Source organism: Terrapene carolina, unplaced genomic scaffold, assembly GCF_002925995.2.
Source record: "Terrapene carolina triunguis isolate 2854851 unplaced genomic scaffold, T_m_triunguis-2.0 Scaffold68, whole genome shotgun sequence".
Lineage (NCBI taxonomy): Eukaryota > Metazoa > Chordata > Testudines > Emydidae > Terrapene > Terrapene triunguis.
Window position 1 is genome coordinate 19,661,756 of NW_020664419.1, and position 23,352 is coordinate 19,685,107.

Consider the following 23,352-nt stretch of genomic DNA (forward strand, 5'->3'; position numbering starts at 1 on the left):
TGTTTCTATATGCTGACCTACTAGATTATAAAGGCTCCAGGTTGTGTCTTGCTTATTGTCTTTAGTGTAGATCATTTTGCAAGAGAAGGAGAGGTGATATCACGCATAGACAAATTACTGGTACCTGAAAGGTACTGCCTTCGGGTAGCTTTTCAAACAATAAGAGAAAGGACCTCATTATTTTGCTATACCAAATGGAAATAGGCCTACTTCATTTTTAACATCCCAACACATTTTGGATGCTTTTTGCAATACACAAATGGCTAGAAAGTCCAGATCCCTCCCTTTCTAACCTCCCTTCTTGCTGTTATATCCTCCTTTCCAAATCCCCCTACTCCATGCAAGGCTACTGGCAGAAGCAATATATTACTTTTTATCCTTAATTTTCAGATTTAAAGTTGAAATTTCCCTCACAGGTATTGAGAAAAGACTATATCATTACTTCACCCAAAGATCACAGAAAATAGCAGTCAGAGCAGGATTGACAGAGTCATATAAAAAAGGCATGAGGTTTACTTCAGATCGAATGGGTGTAGGTCACATTTGCAATAAATATGCACAATACTGTTAGGGTTTTGTTTTTGTTTTTCACTCTCTTTATCTCACTGATTTTAAAGTTAGTGCAGTTGAACTCAGACACAAACTGGTTCAGTGTCAAAGTATGATAAGAAAACATTTTTCCATGTAGATGATCAAATCTGAGTGGAAATTTTGGAGAAATTACAAAATCCACTATAATATGGATCTTAAAATGTTATTAGAAATAATGATACTACAGTATCTCAATGGAACTAGATGAATAAGTCTGATATGATACAGTTCTTCCATTAAACACTCAAAAGCAGTCTCTGGGAAACCATAAGAAGTAAGCTGAACCTCTGGGTTGATAAACCATTAAGAAAAGTAGTGACACTGGGGCAGATCCTTAGCTAGTTATACTGTCAGAGCTCCAAAGTCAATGGAACTCTAACAGTTTACATCTGCTGAGGATCTGTCCCTAGGCATGCACAGTGGCTACTTCTTAAACATCATCATGTCAGCCAAAACAAAATGTTTTTTCCCAAAAAATAGATACAGCTCCTGATAAAAAATCAAAGTGCCTGCCAACAAAATTATATATTTTAAAAGTGCATCCTCGAGCACTACTAGCTTTCTATGCCTCAAAGGCACATTGCTAAATCTTTTCTTGGGACACATTATTTCCTTCTCACTCTATGTGGTGCATTAGGTGTTAAAGCCATAACTTTGGATCTTCCTTGCACAGCCTCCCCACAACTTTTGGGGTACCATGTAGCCAGCCTGTGCTCCTTTGAGAGCAGGATTTGAAATTCTACCTGCTGCTTATGTGGGCTATGCAACAGACCTTAAAAGAAGTCAGGGAGTAAGAAGCCTGTCTAAGCAGAATTTAGCTCATTGAAGGAAGGATACTCTAGTGCTTAGGGCACTAGCCCTGGACTTGGTAAATCCAAGCCCAATGTCATTTTCTGACACAGACTTCCTATGTGACCTTGGGTAAGTCACTTAGACTCTTTGTCACTTAGTTCCCAATCTGCAAAACAAGATTAATAGTACTTCCCTACCTCATAGTGGTGTTGTGAGGATAAATATATTAAAGATTGTGAGGTGCTCATAGTAATGGTGAGCCATAAATATGGCAAAGATATATATAAAAAGCCTAGAAATGCCTCAGTACTTTACATAAGGGTAGTAACTATAGTATTTTCACTGCTGTTAATGCTTAGAACACATCAACTTTTGGTAGTGTGAAACAAATGGTACAATACAGTATACTAGGGTCTGATTCTGGAACACTTTCTCACAGTGATGAACACCTACTCACACAAGTAGCCCCATTGGTTTCATTTAGGTGAGGAAGTGCACTACAATCAAGCCCTTAGTTTGTATAGCATTTTTGTAACTGCATTATTTAGCTGTATACAAGTTAAAATAAAAATGTAAAGCATAGGAAGAGATATTACTATGTACTAGCATAAAGAAGAGAAATTATTTCAGATGAAACGTAAAAATAGACAGTCATGTTAGGCTGTTCCAGTCAACAGGAGCTGCATGAGAAATAACTTTCACATTAACAGTGTGAAAAGACTGAGAATGGACCAGGGGTGGTCAGTGCTAGATAAACAGAAGGAGCAGGAAGGGAAGTAGAAAGATGCAAGATATATGAGGTATTTCTGTGTTTTCCCAGATACTTAGCAAGCAGGGGGAGGGATAGCTCAGTGGTTTGTGCATTGGCCTGCTAAACCCAGGGTTGTGTGTTCAATTCTTGAGGGGACCATTTAGGGATCTGGGGCAAAAATCTGTGTGGGGCTTCGGTCCTACTTTGAGCAGGGGGTTGGACTAGATGACCTCCTGAGGCCTCTTCCAACTCTCATATTCTATGATGCTTTCCAAATTGTATTCTTCTGAAAATTACACCCCTATCTATCTCTAAATGCAAGGAACACAGGTCATCTTTATACCCTGGCATAAATTGCTCTTACAGCGACATGCAAGCGGTAGAGATAATCTACAGACGATATAACATCCATCTTTTCATTTTTTTTTAAGAGTTAAAGCAAGTTCCAGGTAACATACCTCCAGATATTGTTAAACTCGATTTATCTAACAACAAAATCAAACAACTACGAGCCAAGGAGTTTGAAGATGTTAATGAACTGAAGATATTAAACCTTAGCAGTAATGGAATAGTTTACATAGATCCTGGTAAGAACAATTCTATATATTTATACAAATAGTAAACTGTGTGCTTTATTAATTATTAGCATTGGCTATGTCTTTATCATATATATTTTAAATGAGAAAAATCTAGAAGATCAGAAAACTTAACAGCTTGGACCAAATTCTGCCCTCAGATGCATTGATTTTATAGAGCCAAACTGTGCGGACATGCATATTGGGCAACCCCATTGAAGTCAATGTAGCAAACATGGATTTTGGGGTACTCTTAAATTCAAGCAGAAAAGGAGCAAAAATGGAATTTTTGGGACTGAAGATTAATCAATACCCAAATGTTATGTAATTAAGTACATCTTTAAACACTACTTGCCAAATCTGACAAAATTTGGCTTAATTTTATATGGCTGCTTTTAAATTATAGGAGTCACTATAATACAGAGACTGAAAAAGTTAATGAAATTTGATATTTTTGAGATACTTTGTTATATTACTAGATCTCAAAATAGCTTTGATTTAGTGCAAAATATTGTAGGCTATTTGTTCAGTATGTGTGTATATTTTTATATGATGAAAACAGTCAGAAACAGGAAGGAGACAGAAGTAAGGAACATAAACAAAGAGTAGGCTGCTTTCTGCTGTAGCATTCTGGAAGCTTAGTAACAGTGGACAATAGTGACATCAATAAAATAGTGTTTAAGAGGTCAAAAATAATACATTGCTAGACTCCTTAAACTAAGTCCTGTGCTATATAATGACCACAGAGTGGGTTTATTTAAAGGGTGAGTTTTTCTCTGAAATGTGACTCTATAAAAATGGCATTGTTTAATTCCATGTTTATTGTCTCTCATTGGCTCCCTATCAAATATACTCAGTTAATAAGTAGGGTTTGTTTTTTTATAATTAGCAGCCCAGCAAACTTAACCTGGGTGGGAATTAACAGTGAAATTAGATTATCTCTTTCTCATCATTATTACCAGTAATAGACAGGCCAAATCAGGCATTTACTGATATCTCCCCAACTCTGTTGTCTTGCCTTACCTACCTACGAGCTCTGGTCAAGTTTAGTTAAAGTGGTACAACTCCCCCTAGTGTGGACATAGTTATACCAGTATACAAGTGTTTTGCTTATTCCCATATGAAAAGGGGCATAAATTATACCAGCATAAAGCACCTTTATACCAGTACAACTGTGTCCACATTAGGCATACATACCAGTATAGTTATTTCACCCAAAAAATATCATACCCCTAACCAAAATAGTTATACCAGAACAAAATCTGTGTACAGACCAGTCTTAATTTCACTTGGGCAGCCCCGTTGCCGGTATAGTTAAAGCTGTACAACCCTGTGTGTAGTCAAGGCCTGAGTACAATTTGAAGACAGTGGAGTTGCAGAGATGTCAATGACTTTCTGATTTGGCCTGCAAAACCTATATTACTGGCAATAATGGGTGTGGCACCGATATAACTGATTATTGGAACAATTCTCTCATGATGCACAATTAGATTCCAGCTCACCGGCTCTTTGTGTTATCTCTACTGTGCTAACAGGAGTAAACAAGCAGAGAAAATTTATATTTCTCAGTAAATTAAGTGCAAGCTACTCTAAATACACCAGATCTGTTGTGAAGGTTTACATGCCACTTCTCAGAGTAGATCCACACTTTTATGTTTCAATTTACAAGAAGCCTTAATTGTAGCATTTTAATAAAAAATATAAACCAGTGATTTTTGACCAATGTATATAAGCATACTGTTTAATCCATATTAATATGAGAATGTTTTCCCTGTTACAAGCATATTTTTCTATTTTATTCTATCAATTCTACATTTCAATAACTTTTTTTTTTAATTGACCAGCTGCTTTTTCAGGACTCATTAACTTAGAGGAGCTTGATTTATCAAACAACACACTGCAAAATTTTGAATATGGAGTATTAGAAGACCTCTACTTTTTGAAAATATTATGGCTGAGAGAGAACCCTTGGAGATGTGATTACAACATTCATTACCTTTTCTATTGGTTAGAGCATCACTACAATGTTCACTACACTGGCCTAGAATGCGAAACGCCTGAGGAATACAAAGGGTGGTATGTTGGAAAATATGTCCGAAGTTATTATGAGGAGTGCCCAAAAGACAAGCTGCCAGTTTATCCAGAAACATTTGAGCAGGACAAAGAAGATGAGGAATGGGAAAGACACAAAGAACAATCAGTTCAAACAGTAAAGAAGCATGGTGTAATTGTCACTGTAATCGGTTAATTTGGGAATTTTTTTATTACTAGATTCAAATTTTTCATATTTTATGTCAGAAAAAATCCTGTTTACATTTTTGTTACTAGTGTTGTTTGTCCATAAGGAAATATCTGCCTACATAATTTTTTTAATTGAAGTTCCTAATGACATGACGGTATTAGTTATACATCATCTTTAAAAATATTTTTACTGTTTCTGACCATTTGTTTTCGGTCACCCTTGCTATGTGTTTGGGTAACTATTTGAACCTACAAAATATAAATGGATAGATATAGATATAGATCTATAGTGGAAACATGTCATCTTATGTACAGCAAGGCATGATCCTGCAGTTTGCTCTGCATGGGCAGACCTTGCATTTTCATGGAACTCAATGCAGGACTGGGCCCAAAGCTCCTCTGTGTTGAATGTATTGCAATTTCTTTATATTTATTGGCTCCTTGAATTGTTCCCAGGAAAAGTTCTGTACATTTTATGTAGCAGTTCTCTTGTGTGTTATATTTATACCAAATAATGAAATTGCAAACTGAACTAGAACAGGGTACAAAATCAATGGGAATTGCACACGGAGTAGAGAGAAAGGACACTCCAGTGATCAGGGTGCTAGCCTGGGCCTTAGGAGACCCAAGTCCAATATCCTGTTCTGACACAGACTTCTTCTGTGACATTGGGCAAGCCACTTAGTCTCCCTGTGCCTCAGTTCCCCATCTGTAATGGGAATAATAGCACTTCCCTACCTTACATGGATGATATGAGGATAAATACATTAAAGGCTATGAGGTGTTCACATACTATGGGAACAGCAGCCATATATGAACATCAGTTAGATGGTCAGTACCCCTCAGGGCAAAGACCCTTACTGCCCAATATTCCCAAGAAAGGGAATGATCCAACACTCATTTACATAGCAATACTTCCACTGACTGATAACATTTAGCATCTATACAGTATTTTCTTTTTTAAAGTTTGCATCAGTTAATATTAACCAGTCTGAACACTTCCTCTTTGAGGTAGGCATTAGCATCCCTTCTGGGGAAATGATGACAAAGAAGGGTTAAGTGAGTTGCCCAAGACCACTCACTAGATTGATCTCAGATCTGAGATCAGACTCAGAGGTCCCAGCTCAAACTCCAGATCACGCCTCCTCTCATACATCACTGACAGTTATGCAGGAGTGTAGGAAGCAGAATCAGGCTCTGCATTTGAAATGTCTGACAATACATGCAAGCGACTGACCATGGGAGGAGATCTGGAAGGCTGTATGGAGGGAAAAAATATAGCTTTCAAACTCTATACTGCATTCTAATGGCCATGGATCCCTCCCTCCTGCCTAAAAGCTCACATATGTTGTTTTGCATTAAAAATGTAATCCAGAGCATTTGTTAACAGTTTTTTCTAATATAAAACATTAAACCAGAGAGAAATTCAGGACATGGTAAGAGTGTGAGGGAGTGCCAAAGAATCCTTTAGCAGAAAATGTGCTGTGATCTGAGGCATTTTTTCACACCCCTTATTCTTGTAATAAGTAAATCACTTACAGCTGCTATGTTGCCAAACTGAAGAACTTAGACAGCTTTGCACACCCTCTGAAGAGTTGTGTAGCTAACCTACTGTTGCATTACTTATCACTGTCCCCAGCCCCAGAATTATCTTAAACATTAAAGGTTAGCTTGGGAGGTTGGAAGACCTTTCCACTTGGCCAACAAAATTTATTTTATCAGGTGGTACCTCCTGGAACATTTAAAAGCTCCAGGAAGAAAAAATCTCTTGCAGACAGTAGCTAGCATCAACTGAACTACCCTCTCTTCTCCAAATCTTGGGGCTTTTACCAGCACAGAGATCCTCAGGATGGTAGGGAAGAGGACAACTAAGAACAGCAGAACTACTGAGAAGGGATGAAAAGGACAGATAATGGACCCATACGAGAACAGCTGTTTTTGGCAGTAGAGCTAGTGAAGAAAAGCTGAGGAGGAAAAAGTGAGTTTATAAACCACCCTGTGTCAACTGTTATGGACAAAAAGCCAGCACTGCACCTAGAGAGGCAGTGTTTTAAAAAGACCAGCCAAGGGAAAGCCAGGATCAGGTCCAGAAGAGACAACTTACCAGCCAGGTGCAAAGCATAGGTGGGAGGCTGTGTGGAAGGTCTGTAACCACTAAGAGTTAGCAACTCAAGGAGCTGAGTGTGTGAGGTTAAAGTCTGAGAAGTGGCTGAGTTGCTGCAGGTGACAAATCTAAAAGTTACAGTGATACTGAATCATCAAACTGTCACTCAAGTAGTCCCACCAGGGCCAAGGCCCTTGGGAGTAGCAGTGATACATGGAAAACAACTGATTAAGAGGCATTAACGGTTAGGTGGACCAGCCCTTCATGGTCTTCAAAGAAATAGTGGCATGAGAGTATGCTGCTGCTACAGAAGAGTTCCAGAGACTGGAAACTATCATAGAAGACAATCAAGAGTAAGAACTTCTTAAAGAGACAAAGCTGAATACACCGCCTATCATTTAACACAGGGAGTAGAGCCTAGTAAAAAGAGTACATATCAAATTGGAGGCTCAGGGGGATTATGGTTTGACAATTGCCCTGCAGGAGGAGCCTTCGAGCACGGACACCACTACATTGAAGGAGATAACCAAAAAAGACTCCTGAAACAGTACCAAAAGAAAGAAAGGAAACTTGATGGGGAGTCTATCCAGATCTTTGATACTGAAGGGGGGAGAAAAAGACTTTGCCCTCAAAAGAGGGATGGACTGGAAGGTGCACCCCAGGCCTGAAGAGTTTCTAAGAGCAGCATTAACTGTGCACCTTTTCTTGGACTGCTTCAAGGGGTTTAAACTAGTAATTACAGCATGTATAACTAACTACAATCAGCTGTAATCTTTCATGCCTAGGGTTACTGCATTATTTCCCTTAGGCCAATGGCACTAAAAAACTTTTATATAATAGACATGTGTGCAAGTGGTTATTGTGAACCCACAAGGGTCTAGAACTCTGGGAAAACTGACAATCTACCTGGAACATGTCAGAGTTTGATGTACGTTAATGTCTGTAGTGACCCAAAAATGGGAGGTGGTGGGAAAAAAAGGTTAGTTGCAATAGTAAGAACAGAAATGGGGCTGGAGCAAAAAGGATCACAACAGTGTGGAACCAAACAACAGAAGAGGACAGCCAAATTAAAAAATGAGAGAAAGAAATGTATAGAAAAGAGAAAGGGATACACAAAAATGGAAGAGGAGAAATAGCAGATCAGGGGAAAAAGAAAAACTGTAGAATTATAGGGGAGTGGTTTATTTATTAAAAGAGCTGATCTGCCATTTGCTATAAATCAGAACATCTCCTCCATTGAAACACCACAACCACAAACCACACTTGCATCTTGAAATTTCTTCTTCTGTACCATTTAATTACAAATGCCCCCAAGAGTATTTCTGAATCCAAATGATGTTAGAAAATCTTGGGCCAACCCTCCTAACTCCTACAGCCCCCTTACTCTCTTTTTTCCCTATAACCGCTCTCTCTCTATTACATTCCTTTCTGCTCCAACTCCAATAAACAGCTGTATCTGGGAGCTTTTCTCTTTCTCTTAATGAGCGTAGTGTTTGGGGGTCCCTAAAAACTGTAATTATTATTAAAAACAGAACTATCACAAAATGTGGACGCCTTCTAAAATGCATTGACCTCGGGAATCAGCAGAGCATTCCTTGCCAAATCTTCAGTTCCTGTGCTGTGAAGACTAATAGCAGCAAGCTCTAAATGCAACTCCCAGGCACATTTGGAGGTCAAATAGTTCCCCAGGATCTCTCCCCTGTTACAGATCACTGGGTGGGTGGAGTAATACCACAAACAGAGAGTTGTATTTTATCCCTCCAATATGCTTATTTTCCTTTTGGCACAAAGCCAGTTTGAGTTTGTCAGTTTGGAAGAATATGATAACTGCAGAAACAAAACAAACTGCTACAATATACATATCATGCACATACCTTATCCACCAAAGTAGTAATACATGAATGCATAAAAGCAATTAAAACCCCAACATTTTGCAACTGATTCATTCAGGATAGCAAATACAAAACTTGTTTAGCCAGCCAACTAGCCCTAAAAAACAGCCAAGGTCAGTGCTGTTGTATCATTAACAATAAAAAAAAAGGTTGCCAAAAATCTATGTAATCTTGGATTCATCTAGAATGAGATCAGAACTGTGGTTCATGGCAGTTAGAGTGGAAAGCTCATGACATCTTTAGGCCAGTGGTTTTCAAACTGCGGGTCACAACCCAGTACTGGGTCGCGGAATGTAAGGCACTGGGTCACGGTGGCTCTGATCACCACCACCAACCGGGCCATTAAAAGTCCCATTGGCGGTGCTGCCCGGCTAACACAGGCTAGTCCCTACCGGTTCTGATACCACGCTGCGCCCCAGAAGCAGCCAGCAGCAGGTCCGGTTCCTAAGTGGCGGGGCCACAGGGCTCCGTGTGCTGCCCCCAACCCTGAGCACCGGCTCCGCACTCCCATTGGCTGGGAACCGGCCAATGGGAGCTTGGGGGGTGTTGCCTGCAGGCGAGAGCCACGTGGAGCCCTTTGCATGCCTCTGCCTAGGAGCCAGACCTGCTGCTGCCTGCTTCCAGGGCTTAGCACGGTCCGCGGTGCCAGGACAGGCAGGAAGCCTGCCTCAGCACCCCCGCTGCGCCGCTGACTAGGAGCCACCCAAGGTAAGCCGGCACCCCAACCCCATGTCCCAATCCCCTGCCCCAGCCCTGAGCACCCCCAAACCCAGAGCCCCTTCCTGTACCCCAAACCTCTCATCCCCAGCCCTACCCAAGAGCCTGCACCCCAGGCCAGAGCCCTGACCCCCTCCTGCATCCCAACCCCCTGCCCCAGCCCTGAGCCCCCCCAACCCAGAGCCCCCTCCTGCACCCCAAACCCCACATCCCCGGCCCCACCCCAGAGCCTGCACCCCCAGCCCAGTCCCTGACCCCCTCCTGCACCCCAAACCCCTCATCCCCGGCCCCACCTGCAGCCCTCACCCCCACATCCCAACTCTCTGCCCCAGCCCTGAGCCCCTCCCACACCCTAAACCCCTCTGCCCCAGTTCTGTTGGGTTGCGGGCATCAACAATTTTCTTCAACTGGGTCGCCAGAAAAAAAGTTTGAAAACCACTGCTTTAGGCTATACTTGAACAGACAATTCAATTCACAGTTTGTTAGCAAGAAAAACCTCTGACGAGTGGCACTCTGATACGATCTTCAGCAATCTGAAAACAGCAGGATGGAAAATAGGCCTGCAGCAATTTTAAAAGCATCGTATCTTACTCTCTGCTTCAATCAAGCTTCCATAACAGTTCAAAAGACATGCACAGGCAGGCTGCATGCCCAATATCAGTGGATTTGTAATAGAATAAATTGTTACTACTAATTTGAATAGCAAAAAACACTGATTGAAATGTCTTTCACTCTTGAAGTGGATCACTGAATATCCATAATAATTAGAACAAGCTGTTTCAAATATACACTTCTTTTAGATTCTTTGCAGACAATCACACAGACAGTACTACCATGAATCACTTTTAACAAATGAGAGTGAACAGTTAAAAATGGTTATAATCTTTGATTTTGAGCCTGCTGAAGATACAGAATTTCAGCAATTATAGAAAGATATATAGTTTGTAGATATAATGTCCAGTCATATAGAATAAAATTTAGTGTCTTTAATGTGCAGATTTAAGATAAGCAAAAGTGCATTTTAACTTACAAGTTGCATTGATCTAGTTCTAGGTAATCAATATATACATTAGTGGGAAATAGTCTTTTTACAGAGGAGGTGAGGAAAAACAATTAAAGACATACAACCTTACGGGTAGGGGTAGCAATAAGTATTCTTCATAAGTACACTATTCAAAAAGGGCTCTCATTATCACTAATCAGGGAAGAACTGTAGTAAATGATCTAATGCTTAACAGAGATATAAGGTTGCTTATTTGCCTATAGAACTGGATTTGGAATACAGCTTTTTAATACCACAAGCAAACAGTGCCCCAGTACCAGGGACAACAGTGGATGACACCCCCAAAATGGAAATATTGCAGGAGCCGATCTATGTTTCCACCCATGCTCAGCTCCATTTCCCCTCCAATTTCACCCACACCATCCAGCTCCAGTTACTGCCTCCCCATTAGCTGATTGGCTCAGCTCCCAAACAATCAGGTTCTGGCCAGCTCCTGCCCCTTGACCCAGCAGTAGGCAGGGGTGGGGCACATCTCTGCCAAAGGGGAGGCAGTAACTGTGTGCAAGTGGAGGGGAAGAGGTGAGAGCAGGACTCAGAAGAGCTAGAGCAGCTGCCATGGTGCCCAGGACAGGGCACTCCTATCCCTCTGCCCCCACATTCAAGGTGTACCTCTGCTGCGACCACATATTTTAAAACTGTACCAAAATTAGAGAAATTTATATTAAAAGGTATGCACAGATAAAGACCCACAAAATATAGAAGTTACTACTGTGCTATGATTAACTGTAGGTGAGGCAATTGGCACTGTTTATTATGAAGGTTCCCCACACGTCCTATTATCAGACCCTGTTTTCACTTGCTTATAACTTTGACAGACTAACCATTTCGGCTGAAATTTTCCATGCCAGGTGTCTGTTTCAGTCTGATTATTTATTTATTTTTTAAATTTAAGTCAAAATGGTTCAGCTGATTCCAAGAACAAAGCAAGGGGAAAACATGGTTTGCCTATATTAAACAATTCTGGCAACCTAGTCTTTAAGAAGCTCTAGCACCCTCATACTTTAGAGCAGAGATTTGAAAGTTGGCAAAGTTTTAATCGCACCGTTAAACAATGGAATACCAACTGAAATTTATTAAATATTTTGGATTTTTTCTACATTTTCATATATATTGTAGTCAGTGTTGTAATTGAAATCAAAGTGTACACTATTTTTGCTTACAAGTATTTGCACTGTAAAAATGATAAACAAAAGGAATAGTATTTTTCAATTCACCTCATACAAGTACTGTAATGCAATCTCCTTGTTGTGAAAGTGCAACTTACAAATGTAGATTCTTTTTTTGTTACATAACTGCACTCAAAAACAAAACAATGTAAAACTTTAGAGCCTACAAGTCCACTCAGTCCTACTTCTTGTTCAGCCAGTCACTAAGACAAACAAGTTTGTTTATATTTACAGGAGATAATGCTGCCCTCTTCTTATTTACAATGTCACCAGAGAGTGAGAACAGGCATTTGCATGGCACTTTTATAGCTGGCATTGGAAGGTATTTACATGCCAGATATGCTAAACATTCGTATGCTCCTTCATGTTTCAGCCACCATTCCAGAGGACATGCTTCCATGCTGATGAAGCTCGTTAAAAAAAAATGTGTTAATTATATTTGTGATTGAACTCCTTGGGAGAGAACTGTATGTCCCCTGCTCTGTTTTAGTCACATTCTGCCATATATTTCATGTTATAGCAGACTTGGATGATGACCCACAACATGTTGTTCATTTTAAGAACACTTTCACTGCAGATTTCACAAAACATAAAGAAGGTACCAATGTGAGATTTCTAAAGATAGCTACAGCACTTGACCCAAGGTTTAAGAATTTGAAATGCCTTCCAAAATTTGAGAGGGATGAGGTGTGGAGCATGCTTTCAGAAGTCTTAGGCCTGGTCTACACTAGGCGTTTATGTCGAATTTAGTGCCGTTACATCGAATAAACCCTGCACCCGTCCACACAACGAAGCTATTTAGTTCGACATAGAGGTCTCTTAAATTCGACTTCTGTACTCTTCCCCAACGAGGGGAGTAGCGCTAAATTCGACATGGCCATATCGAATTAGGCTAGGTGTGGATGGAAATCGACGGTAATAGCTCCGGGAGCTATCCCACAGTGCACCACTCTGTTGACGCTCTGGACAGCAGTCCGAGTTCGGATGCTCTGACCAGCCACACAGGAAAAGCCCCGGGAAAATTTGAATTCCTTTTCCTGTCTGGGCAGTTTGAATCTCATTTCCTGTTTGGACATCGTGGCGAGCTCAGCAGCACTGGCAACGATGCAGAGCTCTCCAGCAGAGATGGCCGTGCAATCTCAGACTAGAAAGAGGGTCCCAGCATGGACTGATCGGGAAGTCTTGGATCTCATCGCTGTGTGGGGTGATGAGTCCGTGCTTTCTGAGCTGCGCTCCAAAAGACGGAATGCAAAGATCTACGAGAAGATCTCTAAAGCCATGGCAGAGAGAGGATACAGCCGGGATGCAACGCAGTGCCGCGTGAAAATCAAGGAGCTGAGACAAGGCTACCAGAAGACCAAAGAGGCAAACGGACGCTCCGGAGCCCAGCCCCAGACATCCCGTTTCTACGAGGCACTGCATTCCATCCTAGGTGTGGCCGCCACCACTACCCCACCAGTGACCGTGGACTCTGAGGATGGGATATTGTCCACTGCCGGTTCCTCGGACATGTTAGCGGACGGGGAAGATGAGGAAGGAGATGAGGAGGACGAGGCAGTCGACAGCGCTTGCAACGCTGATTTCCCCGACAACCAGGATCTCTTCATCACCCTTACAGAGATCCCCTACCAACCGTCCCCAGCCGTTAACCCGGACACAGAATCAGGGGAAGGATCAGCCAGTAAGTGTTTTAAACATCTAAACATTTATTTTTAACAGAACAGGAATGTTAACAATACCAACAATGGGTTTCTCATGATTAGTTTGCCCTAGGCGCTTAACGTTTCAGTCCCGGGCAGTGCAACTATTAAAAAAAAATGTAACAATGTCCGGTTTTGCATGATTGTTCTGCCCAAGCCGCTCTACTGTTTAGTCCCTGCCAGTGCAGCTACAGTAAAATGCGGTCTACATGTCCGGGGATAGAGCAGAAATCCTCCTGGGACATCTCGACGAAGCTCTCCTGGAGGTAATTGGAAAGCCTTTGCATCAGGTTCCTGGGGAGAGCGGCCTTATTGGGTCCTCCGTGGTATGAAACGTTTCCGCGCCAGGAGACAATCAAGTACTCCGGGATCATTGCCCTGCAGAGCATGGCGGCATACGGCCCTGGTCTTTGCAGGCTTTCCCGAAGCATTCTTTCTTTATCACTGTCTGAGATCCTCATCAGGGTGATGTCGCTCATGGTGACCTGCTTTGAATTAGGTAGGGGAATGTTAGTATTGGGACTGCTTGCCCGTTCCTTTACAGAACTGTAACCGCCGGTTTACAGCCACGCAGTGGAGGCGGGAGAGGGGCGGCATACAGGGACCTTTCCCTGGGACAGCCGCGAGGGGGTGGGACGGGGCAGAGTTGATGCTTGCCGGATTGCTGGCAGCAGGGACTGGCATTGCTTTCAATGTGAAAGGAGGCCAGTGCTACTATTATAGTTTTAAGCAGCCACAAGTCTACGGCTTACCATGTCTGCCTGCTACACAAATTCCGGTGTCCTGCCCCGCTTCTCAGATCGGCAGTGCAAGACCCCAGGCACTGAATGCGAGGGCCGAAAATTCGACCTTGTCCTGAGTGCGCATGTGATAGGTGCTGTGCATGGTCTTGTTCACAGAGAAAGACTATGTTCTTTGTTCACAACTACATTTATCTTTCTGAGGAATTCACTCCCTTTTTCCCATTCCCACAGCCACATCTGCGACTGTCTCCCAACCCAGCCTGTTATCACACTCCCAGAGGCTAGCACAGATTAGGCGGAGGAAGAAGAGGACGCGGGAGGACATGTTCTCGGAACTAATGGGCTGCTCCCGAGCCCAGGCAGCACAGCAGACCCAGTGGAGGGAGAACTTGTCCCAAATGCACCGGTCACACATGGAACGGGAGGAGAGGTGGCGGCAGGAAGACCAGCAGGCGACTCAAACGCTGCTTGGACTAATGAGGGAGCAAACGGACACGCTCCGGCGCCTTGTGGATGTTCTGCAGGAACGGAGGCAGGAGGACAGAGCCCCGCTGCAGTCTATCTATAACCGCCCTCCCCCGCCACCAAGTCCCATACCCCCCTCACCCAAAGTCCAAAGAAGGAGGGGCGGCAGAGTCCGTGAAAACTCTCGCTCCACCCCTGCAGACTGCTCTACTACTAGAAGGCTCTCATTCCCCAAAATTTGACAAGTCCTTTCCTTCCCGCCTCACCCAAGCCCCCGTCCAAGTTTCACCCCCCAGTTTCATGTGTAGTTGCTAATAAAAAATACGTTTCTGTTAATTACTGTTTCCATCATGTTCTTTTAGAGGAGAGTCTGTCTGAAGGGGGGGGAAGGGGGTTGGTAATTGGACAGGACAGTCACCTTTACCAGGGTACAGAGGCGGGGGCAGGTCCAGCAGCAGGGCACATACACAGTGCAGTGACTAGTTACCCTGGTCAGTCTGGGAGGTGGTTTTCATGTTCTGGGGGGGGGGTTGCTCTGTGATTTTGTGGCGGGGGAGGGCAGTTTCAGATCTAATGCAGCGGTCCTTATCCTGGATCACAGAGCCACGCAGCAGGGTATCTGTAACACTCCTCCCCCTGCCACAAAGTCACATAGCGCCCACATACACGCAGTCCCGATCAGGAGGGCTGGCAGGCTCCGTTGAAACAACCAGTCCACCACTGCGGAGCCTGTCATTCCTGCAGTTTAGAAGCGTCATTTGCATCAGTACACTACACCCGCTCCCCACCACAGTCTGCGTCCCAGGTTTAAAACATTCCCGCGAAAACAGTAATAAAGAAAACGGTGTCCATTAACAAAATAGAAGTCAGTTTATTTTTAAATGTGTGTTGGAAGGGGGTGAAGGGGGTATGTAACTGGAGAGGATAGTCAACATTAACTGGGTAAAGAAACGGGGGCAGGTTCAGCTTCTCTGTACACAAACTTAAAAGTCACAGGTTACCCTGCTCACTCAGGAACCTAGCTTTCAGAGCCTCCCGGATGCACAGTGCGTCCCGCTGGGCTCTTCTAATCGCCCGGCTGTCTGGCTGGGCGTAATCAGAAGCCAGGCTATTTGCCTCAACCTCCCACCCCGCCATAAAGGTCTCCCCCTTGCTCTCACAGAGATTGTGGAGCACACAGCAAGCTGCTATAACAATGGGGATATTGGTTTCGCTGAGATCACAGCGAGTCAGTAAGCTTCTCCATCTCCCCTTGAGACGGCCAAAAGCACACTCCACCACCATTCTGCACTTGCTCAGACGGTAGTTGAAGAGTTCTTTTTCAGTGTCCAGGGCGCCAGTATAGGGCTTCATGAGCCAGGGCATTAGCGGGTAGGCTGGGTCCCCGAGGATCACTGTAGGCATCTCCACATCCCCAAGAGTTATTTTGTGGTCCGGGAAGTAAATACCTTCCTGCAGCCGTCTAAACAGACCAGAGTTCCTGAAAACGCGAGCGTCATGAACCTTGCCCGGCCATCCAACGTTGATGTTTGTAAAATGTCCCTGATGGTCCACCAGTGCTTGCAGCACCATTGAAAAATAGCCCTTTCTGTTAATGTACTGGCTGGCCTGGTGGTCCGGTCCCAGGATAGGGATGTGAGTTCCATCTATAGCCCCACCGCAGTTTGGGAATCCCATCGCGGCGAAGCCATCTATGATGGCCTGCGCGTTTCCCAGGGTCACTACCTTTGAGAGCAGTACCTCAACGATTGCGTTGGCTACTTGCATCACAACAACCCCCACGGTAGATTTGCCCACGCCAAAGTGGTTCGCGACTCACCAGTAGCTGTGTGGCGTTGCAAGCTTCCAGAGGGCTATGGCCACTCGCTTCTGGACAGTCAGGGCTGCTCGCATCCGGGTGTCATTGCGCTTCAGGGCAGGGGACAGCAACTCACAAAGTTCCAGGAAAGTCCCCTTCCGCATCCGAAAGTTTCGCAGCCACTGGGATTCATCCCAGACCTGCAGCACTATGCGGTCCCACCAGTCCGTGCTTGTTTCCCGGGCCCAGAATCGCCGTTCCACAACATCCACATGACCCATTGTCACCGTGATGTCCTCGGCGCTGGGTCCCGTGCTTTCTGACAGGCCTGTGCTACTCTCATACTTCAGGCCCTCACCGCGGTGCCGTAGCCTCCTCGCCCAATTTATCTGCATCTGCCTCTGGGAAAGGTGGATGATAAGCTGCGAGGCGTTGACTACGGCCACAACTGCAGCGATGGTCGCAGCGGGCTCCATGCTCGCAGTGCTGTGGCGTCCGCGCTGTCACTCACCAGAAAAGTGCACGAACTGATTTCCGGCCGGCACTTTCAGGGAGGGAGGGAGGGCGGTAGTGACGGACGGATGATGACAGTTACCCAAAAGCACCCTCGACACATTTTTTTACCCAGAAGGCATTGGCGGCTCGACCCAGAATTCCAATGGACAGCGGGGACTGCGGGAACTGTGGGATAGCTGCCCACAGTGCACCGCTTCCAGTGTCGAAACTTTCCCCGTTAGTGTGGACTCACAAAGTCGAATTACTGTCCTTAGTGTGGACACACACGTTCGACTTTGCAATATCGATTCCACATATTCGATTTAAGTGAAATCAAACTACTCTCGTAGTGTAGACATACCTTAAAAGAGCAACACTCTGATGCAGAAACTACAGAACCCGAACCACCAAAAAAGAAAATCAACCTTCTGTTGGTGGCATCTGTCTCAGATAATGAAAATGAACATGTGTCAGTCTGCACTGCTTTGGATTGTTATCAAGCAGAACCTGTCCTCAGCATGGACGCATGTCCCCTGGAATGGTGATTGAAGCATGAAGGGACATATGAATCTTTTGCGCATCTGGCACATAAATATCTTGTGACGCTGGCTACAACAATGCCATGAGAACACCTGTTCTCACTTTCAGGTGACATTTGTAAACAAGAATCCGACAATATTATCTCCTGCAAATGTAAACAAACTGGCTTGTCTGAGCAATTGGCTGAACAAGAAGTAGGACTGGGAGAACTTGCAGGCTCTAAAATTTTACATTGTTTTATTTTTGAATACAAGTTTTTTTGTACATAATTCTACATTTGTAAGTTCAATTTTCATGATAAAGAGATTGCACTGCAGTACTTGTATTAGGAGCATTGAAAAATACTATTTCTTTTGCTCTTTTACAGTGAAAATACTTGTAATCAAAAATAAATATAAAGTGAGCACTGCATACTTTGTATTCTGTGTTGTAACTGAAATCAATATATTTGAAAATGTAGAAAACATCCAAAAATATTTAAATGAATGGTATTCTATCATTGTTTAACAGTGCGATTAACCATGCGATTAATCGCGATTAATTTTTTTAATCGCTTGACAGCTCTAATTATTATCATTATTGTTACTGAGATGTGAAAAATGTTTCTCTGCAGTCTGGACCTTGACTATACCTTGACCAAGAAATTTGGACCTTGACAAAAAATAATTGACTATCCCTGATCTAAAGGTTCCAACCCTGCAGTTGACTCATGTAGGTGTCAATATGATGTCACATACAGGAATTTCTGTTTTTTCGTTTGCTTTTTTTAAAAACCTAAAAATTACACACAAAAGTTAGGAAATGCCAGAATTCAGGTTGCCCATACAACTTTAATTCAGCCCCCTTGTGTGTTTTTTAATTACATGATCACCTATTATTCTGACATTCCCTTTCAGAGGATGTCATGGGGTATCAGGCCATCAGGAGGAGGAAAGTGGGGATCACCCCTTTTCGGTGACAGTGGCTCCTCATCTTCGGGCCCGTGAGGTCTAGCAACCAGAGTCTATAGTGGCCCGAATCTGTGGGGCTGCCCTTAGCTTCACAGCAGCACAGCCTAGTGGCCAGAGTCTGTGGGGCTGCCCTTATCTTCAGGGCAGCGCAGCCGTAGTCATATCTTTTCTAAACTGGACGGTCCCAGTATTGTTAATCTCTCCTTGTATGAAAGCTGTTCCATATCCCTAATCATTTTTGATGTCCTTCTCTGCACCTTTTCCAATTATAATATATGGTATTTTTTTTAAATGGGGTGACTACAACTGCATGCAGTATTCAAGGTATGGGCATACTATATAGATTTATATGGTGGTATTATGATATTTTCTGTCTTATTATCTATACCTTTCCAAATGGTTCCTAACATTGTTAGCTTTTTTGACTGCTGCTGTACACTTAGCAGATGTTTTCAGAGAACTATCCATGACGACTCCAAGATCTTTCTCGAGTGGTAACAGCTAAATTAAAACTCCATCGTTTTGTACATACAGTTGGTATTAAGTTTTCCAATGTGCGATTCTTTGCACTTATCAACAATGAATTTCATCTGCCATTTTGTTGCCTAATCACCTGGTTGTGTGAGATCCCTTTGTAACTCTTAGCAGTGAGCTTTGGACTTAACTATTTATGTAGGGTTATCTAGGGAGGTGGTGGAATCTCCTTCCTTAGCGGTTTTTAAGGTCGGGCTTGATGAAGCCCTGGCTGGGATGATTTAGTTGGGGATTGGTCCTGCTTTGAGCAAGGGGTTGGACTAGATGACCTCCTGAGGTCCCTTCCAACCCTGATATTCTATGATTCTATGATAATTTTGTATCATCTGCAAATTTTGCCACCTCGTTGTTCACCCCTTTTTCCAGATCATTTATGAATAAGTAAAACTGCACAGGTCCCAGTACATATCTTTGGGGAACCCTGCTATTTACTTTTCTCCATTGTGAAAACTGACAATTTATTCCTATCCTTTGTTTTCTATCTTTTAACCAGTTACTAATCCATGCGAGGACCTTCCCTCTTGTGCCATGACTCCTTACTTTGCTTAAGAGCCTTTGGTATAAGACCTTGTCAAAGGCTTTCTGAAAGTCCAAGTACACTATTTCAACTGGATCACCCTTGACCACATGCTTGTTAACACACTTGAAGAATTCTAATCTATTGGTGAGGCATGGCTTCCCTCTACAAAAGCTATGTTGACTCTCCAACCTATTGTGTTCATCCTATGTATCCGATAATTCTATTCTTTACTACAGTTTCAACCAATTTGCTTTGTATTGAAGTTAGGCTTACTGGCCCGTAACTGCCAGGACTGCCTCTGGAACTTTTTAAAAAAAATCAGCATCACATTAGCTATTCACCAATCATCTGATACAGAAGAGGATTTAAGTAACAGTTTACATACCACAGTTAGTTGTGCAATTTCATATCGGAGTTCCTTCAAAACTCTTGGGTAAATACCATCTGGTTCTGGGATCTTATTACTGTTTCGTTTTTCAGTTTGTTCCAAAACATCCTCTACTGACACCTCAATCTGAGACAGTTCCTTAGATCTGTCACCTAAAAAGAATGGCTCAGATGTACGAATCTCCCTCACATCCTCTGTAGAATTTACTTAGCTTCTCTGCAACAGATTTTTCTTCCTTGAGTGCTCCTTTAGCACCTTGATCACTCAGTGGAACCACTGATTGCTTGACAGTCTTCCTGCTTCTGATGTATTTTTAAAAAATTGCTGTTAGTTTTTGTGCCTTTTGCTATTTGCTCTTCAAATTCTTTTTTGCCATGCCTAATTATACTTTTACACTTGACTAGCCAGAGTTTATGCTTCTTTCTATTTTCCTCACTAGGATTTGACTTCCAATTTTTAAAGAATGCCTTTTTACCTCTGTCTCTTTTACTCTGTTGTTTAGACATAATGGCACTTTTTTAGTCCTCTTTTTTTATTTGGGGTATACATTTAGTTTGAGCCTCTATTATGGTGTTTTTAAATAGTTTCCATGCTGCTTGCAGGCATTTCACTCTTGCGACTGTTCCTTTTAATTTCTGTTTAACTAACTTCCTCAATTTTGTTCTCCTTTTTGAAGTTAAATGCTACTGTAGAAGGTTTCTTTGGTATTTTCCCCCCTATAGGATGTTAATTTTAATTACATTATGGTCGCTATTACTGAGCAGTTCAGTTATAGTCCCCTCTTGGACCACATCCTGTGATCCACTTACAACTAAACCAACAACTGCCCCTCCCCTTCTGGGTTCCAGGACTAGCTGCTCCAAGAAGCAGTCTTTAATGGTATTTAGAAATTTTAACTCTGAATCCCTTCCTAAGGTGACATATACCCAGTCAATATGGAGCTGGCTGAAATTCCACATTGATATTGGGTTTTTTGTTTTTAGCCTCTTTAATCTCCCTGAGCATTTCACAATCACCATCGCCATCCTGGTCAGGCGGTCAGTAATATATTCCTACTACGATATTCTTATTATTCAAGCATGGAATTTCTATCCACAGAGATTCTATGGTACATTTTGATTAATTTAAGATTTTTACTGTATTTGACTATATATTTTCTTTAAAATGCCACACACCCATGAACGCAACCTACTCTGTCATTCCTATATATTTTGTATTACTATGTCCATTGATTATCATCATTCCACCAAGTTTCAGTGATACCTATTATATCAATATCCTCATTTAATATCAGGCACTCAAGTTCACCCATCTTAGTGTTTAGACTTATAGCACTTGTATGCAAACACTTATAAAATGAGTCAGTATTTAGTTGTGTTGTAACTGAAAAGGACTGTTTTTTGTTCAGCTGTTTCTCTTCAGTTCCTACCTGTACATTATCAACTTCTATCCTATCTTCTTTACTAATATATAGAGTTCACCCTTTAGCAAATTCATTCCTATGGGATGTTCCCGCCCAAACTGCATGCTCTTCCACATCTGCTGGCTTTCCCCCAGCCCTTAGTTTAAAAACTTTTCCACAACCTTTTTAATTTTACATGCCAGCAATCTGATTCCATTTTGGTTTAGGTGGAGCCCGTCCTTCCTGTATAGGCTCTTCCTTTCCCAAAAGATTCCCCAATTCCTAATAAGCCTAAATTCCTCCTCCCAATACCATTGTCTCATCCACGCATTGAGACCCCGCAGTTCTGCCTGTCTAACTGACCCTGCGTGTGGAACTGGAAACATTTCATAGGATGCTACCATGGAGGACCTGGATTTTAATCTCTTACTTAACAGCCTAAATTTGGCCTCCAATCCCTATGTCATTGTTACCTACATGTACCATGACCACGGGCTCTTCCCCAGCACTGCATATAAGATACTGCAGCATTAGTTATATACATGCATCAAATACTGTAGCATAATTGCTTGAGACTTATAAGTATTAACTTGGTAATAATTGTACTTTGGGCTCATAAACAGAAACCAACCTTCGAGTTATCATCTAGTTTTTAAGGGGAGACTAATTCCCAAGTATCAAAACTCTAGTGGAATCCCTAGCTTCATTATACCTACTGTTGCAGGAGATTGTGTCAAGTTTGCGAACTAAAGCTTTGGAACTATTTAAAAACTAAAATTCTATATAGTACCAATGACTGCACTAGCTCCTTTTACTTGCTCTGCAGGGGAAATGGCCAGTGGAGCTGCATAAGGACATTCCCAATAGCTAAACCGCAATCCATGCTTGTCCCTCAAATTGCACTGCACAGCAGCTCCACAGAACTAAATTCAGTAACATGAATGGGTGTGGCTCCTACTTACAAGCGCCTCACATCCTGCCCCAAGTACACTCACATCCTGACCCAAAAGGCTTGAGAGGCTCAGAGGTTCCTCCCAAGTTGGTTTGGGCTCTATAGCATTTCACAGTCCCTTAATCATAGCAACAATACCTGGACATATAGCTGTGACCCTGACTTCAGTTACTGATGGGCTCTAAGATACCATATGATCATCGGACAAGTAATTTATATTGCAGTAATGTCCCAGTCAGCGATTGGTTACTCATTGTTTGTGCCAGGCACTGTATACAGATATACAATAAATAAATAAAGGATGTGAAAAGAACATTAAGATTGCCAAGTCAAGCACTCAAAAGTTAGGAAATGCAAAACTTAAGGGTGCCTGTCCATTTCCATCATGATTAAGGGTATGTTTTATTCACGGGTATTTTTAGTAAGAGTCATGGACAGGTTACGGGCAGTAAACAAAAACTCACGACCCATGACCTGTCCATGACCTGTACTATATACCCCTGAATAAATCTTGGGGGGAGGAAGGGGTGGCCCAGGAGTGCCACAGGTACTCGGGCATGGGGGGTGGCCTGGGGGGCACTGTGGGTGCTGGGGGGGGATGGGCAGTGGCATGCCTCATGGGACCCCCATTGGTGCTGGGGGGGCGGATGGCAGCACACGGGCTGGGACCCCCGCTGGTGCAGGGGGTGCAGGTTGGCGGGGATGGCAAGCTCACTACCTGGCTCCACGCGTCCCCAGAAGCTGCAACAACCCCCTCCCTCAGCTCCTACGCAGAGGTGGGGCCAGGCAGCTCTGCGCGTTGCCTCTGCCTCAAGCGCTGGCTCTGCAGCTCCCATTGGCCGGGTACCGCAGCCAATGGGAGCTGCGGGGGTGGTGCCTGCAGTCCAAGGCAGCGCGCAGAGCTGCCTGGCTGTGCCTCCGGAGCTGAGGGAGGGGGATGTTGCTGCTTCCAGGGAGCCCCCGAGGTAAGAGC

General features: G+C 43.2%; 2 protein-coding genes across 3 annotated transcripts in view; one reads left to right on the forward strand and one right to left on the reverse strand.

Annotated features, from left to right (window-relative positions):
- Positions 1 to 7,893, forward strand: part of LRRC17 (leucine rich repeat containing 17) — a 27,850-nt gene extending 19,957 nt beyond the window's left edge. Inside the window, exons 3-4 of one of the 2 annotated variants that reach the window (XM_024196964.2) lie at positions 2,566 to 2,721; positions 4,554 to 7,893. In XM_024196964.2, coding sequence (XP_024052732.1) covers positions 2,566 to 2,721; positions 4,554 to 4,957 — 560 coding nt within the window. In that variant the 3' untranslated portion in view covers positions 4,958 to 7,893. The remainder of the gene's footprint in view (positions 1 to 2,565; positions 2,722 to 4,553) is intronic. The other variant, XM_024196965.2, reaches the window with a different exon arrangement.
- The window catches only part of FBXL13 (F-box and leucine rich repeat protein 13), a 158,225-nt gene that overhangs the window by 79,499 nt on the left and 55,374 nt on the right, over positions 1 to 23,352 (reverse strand). The window lies entirely within an intron of this gene.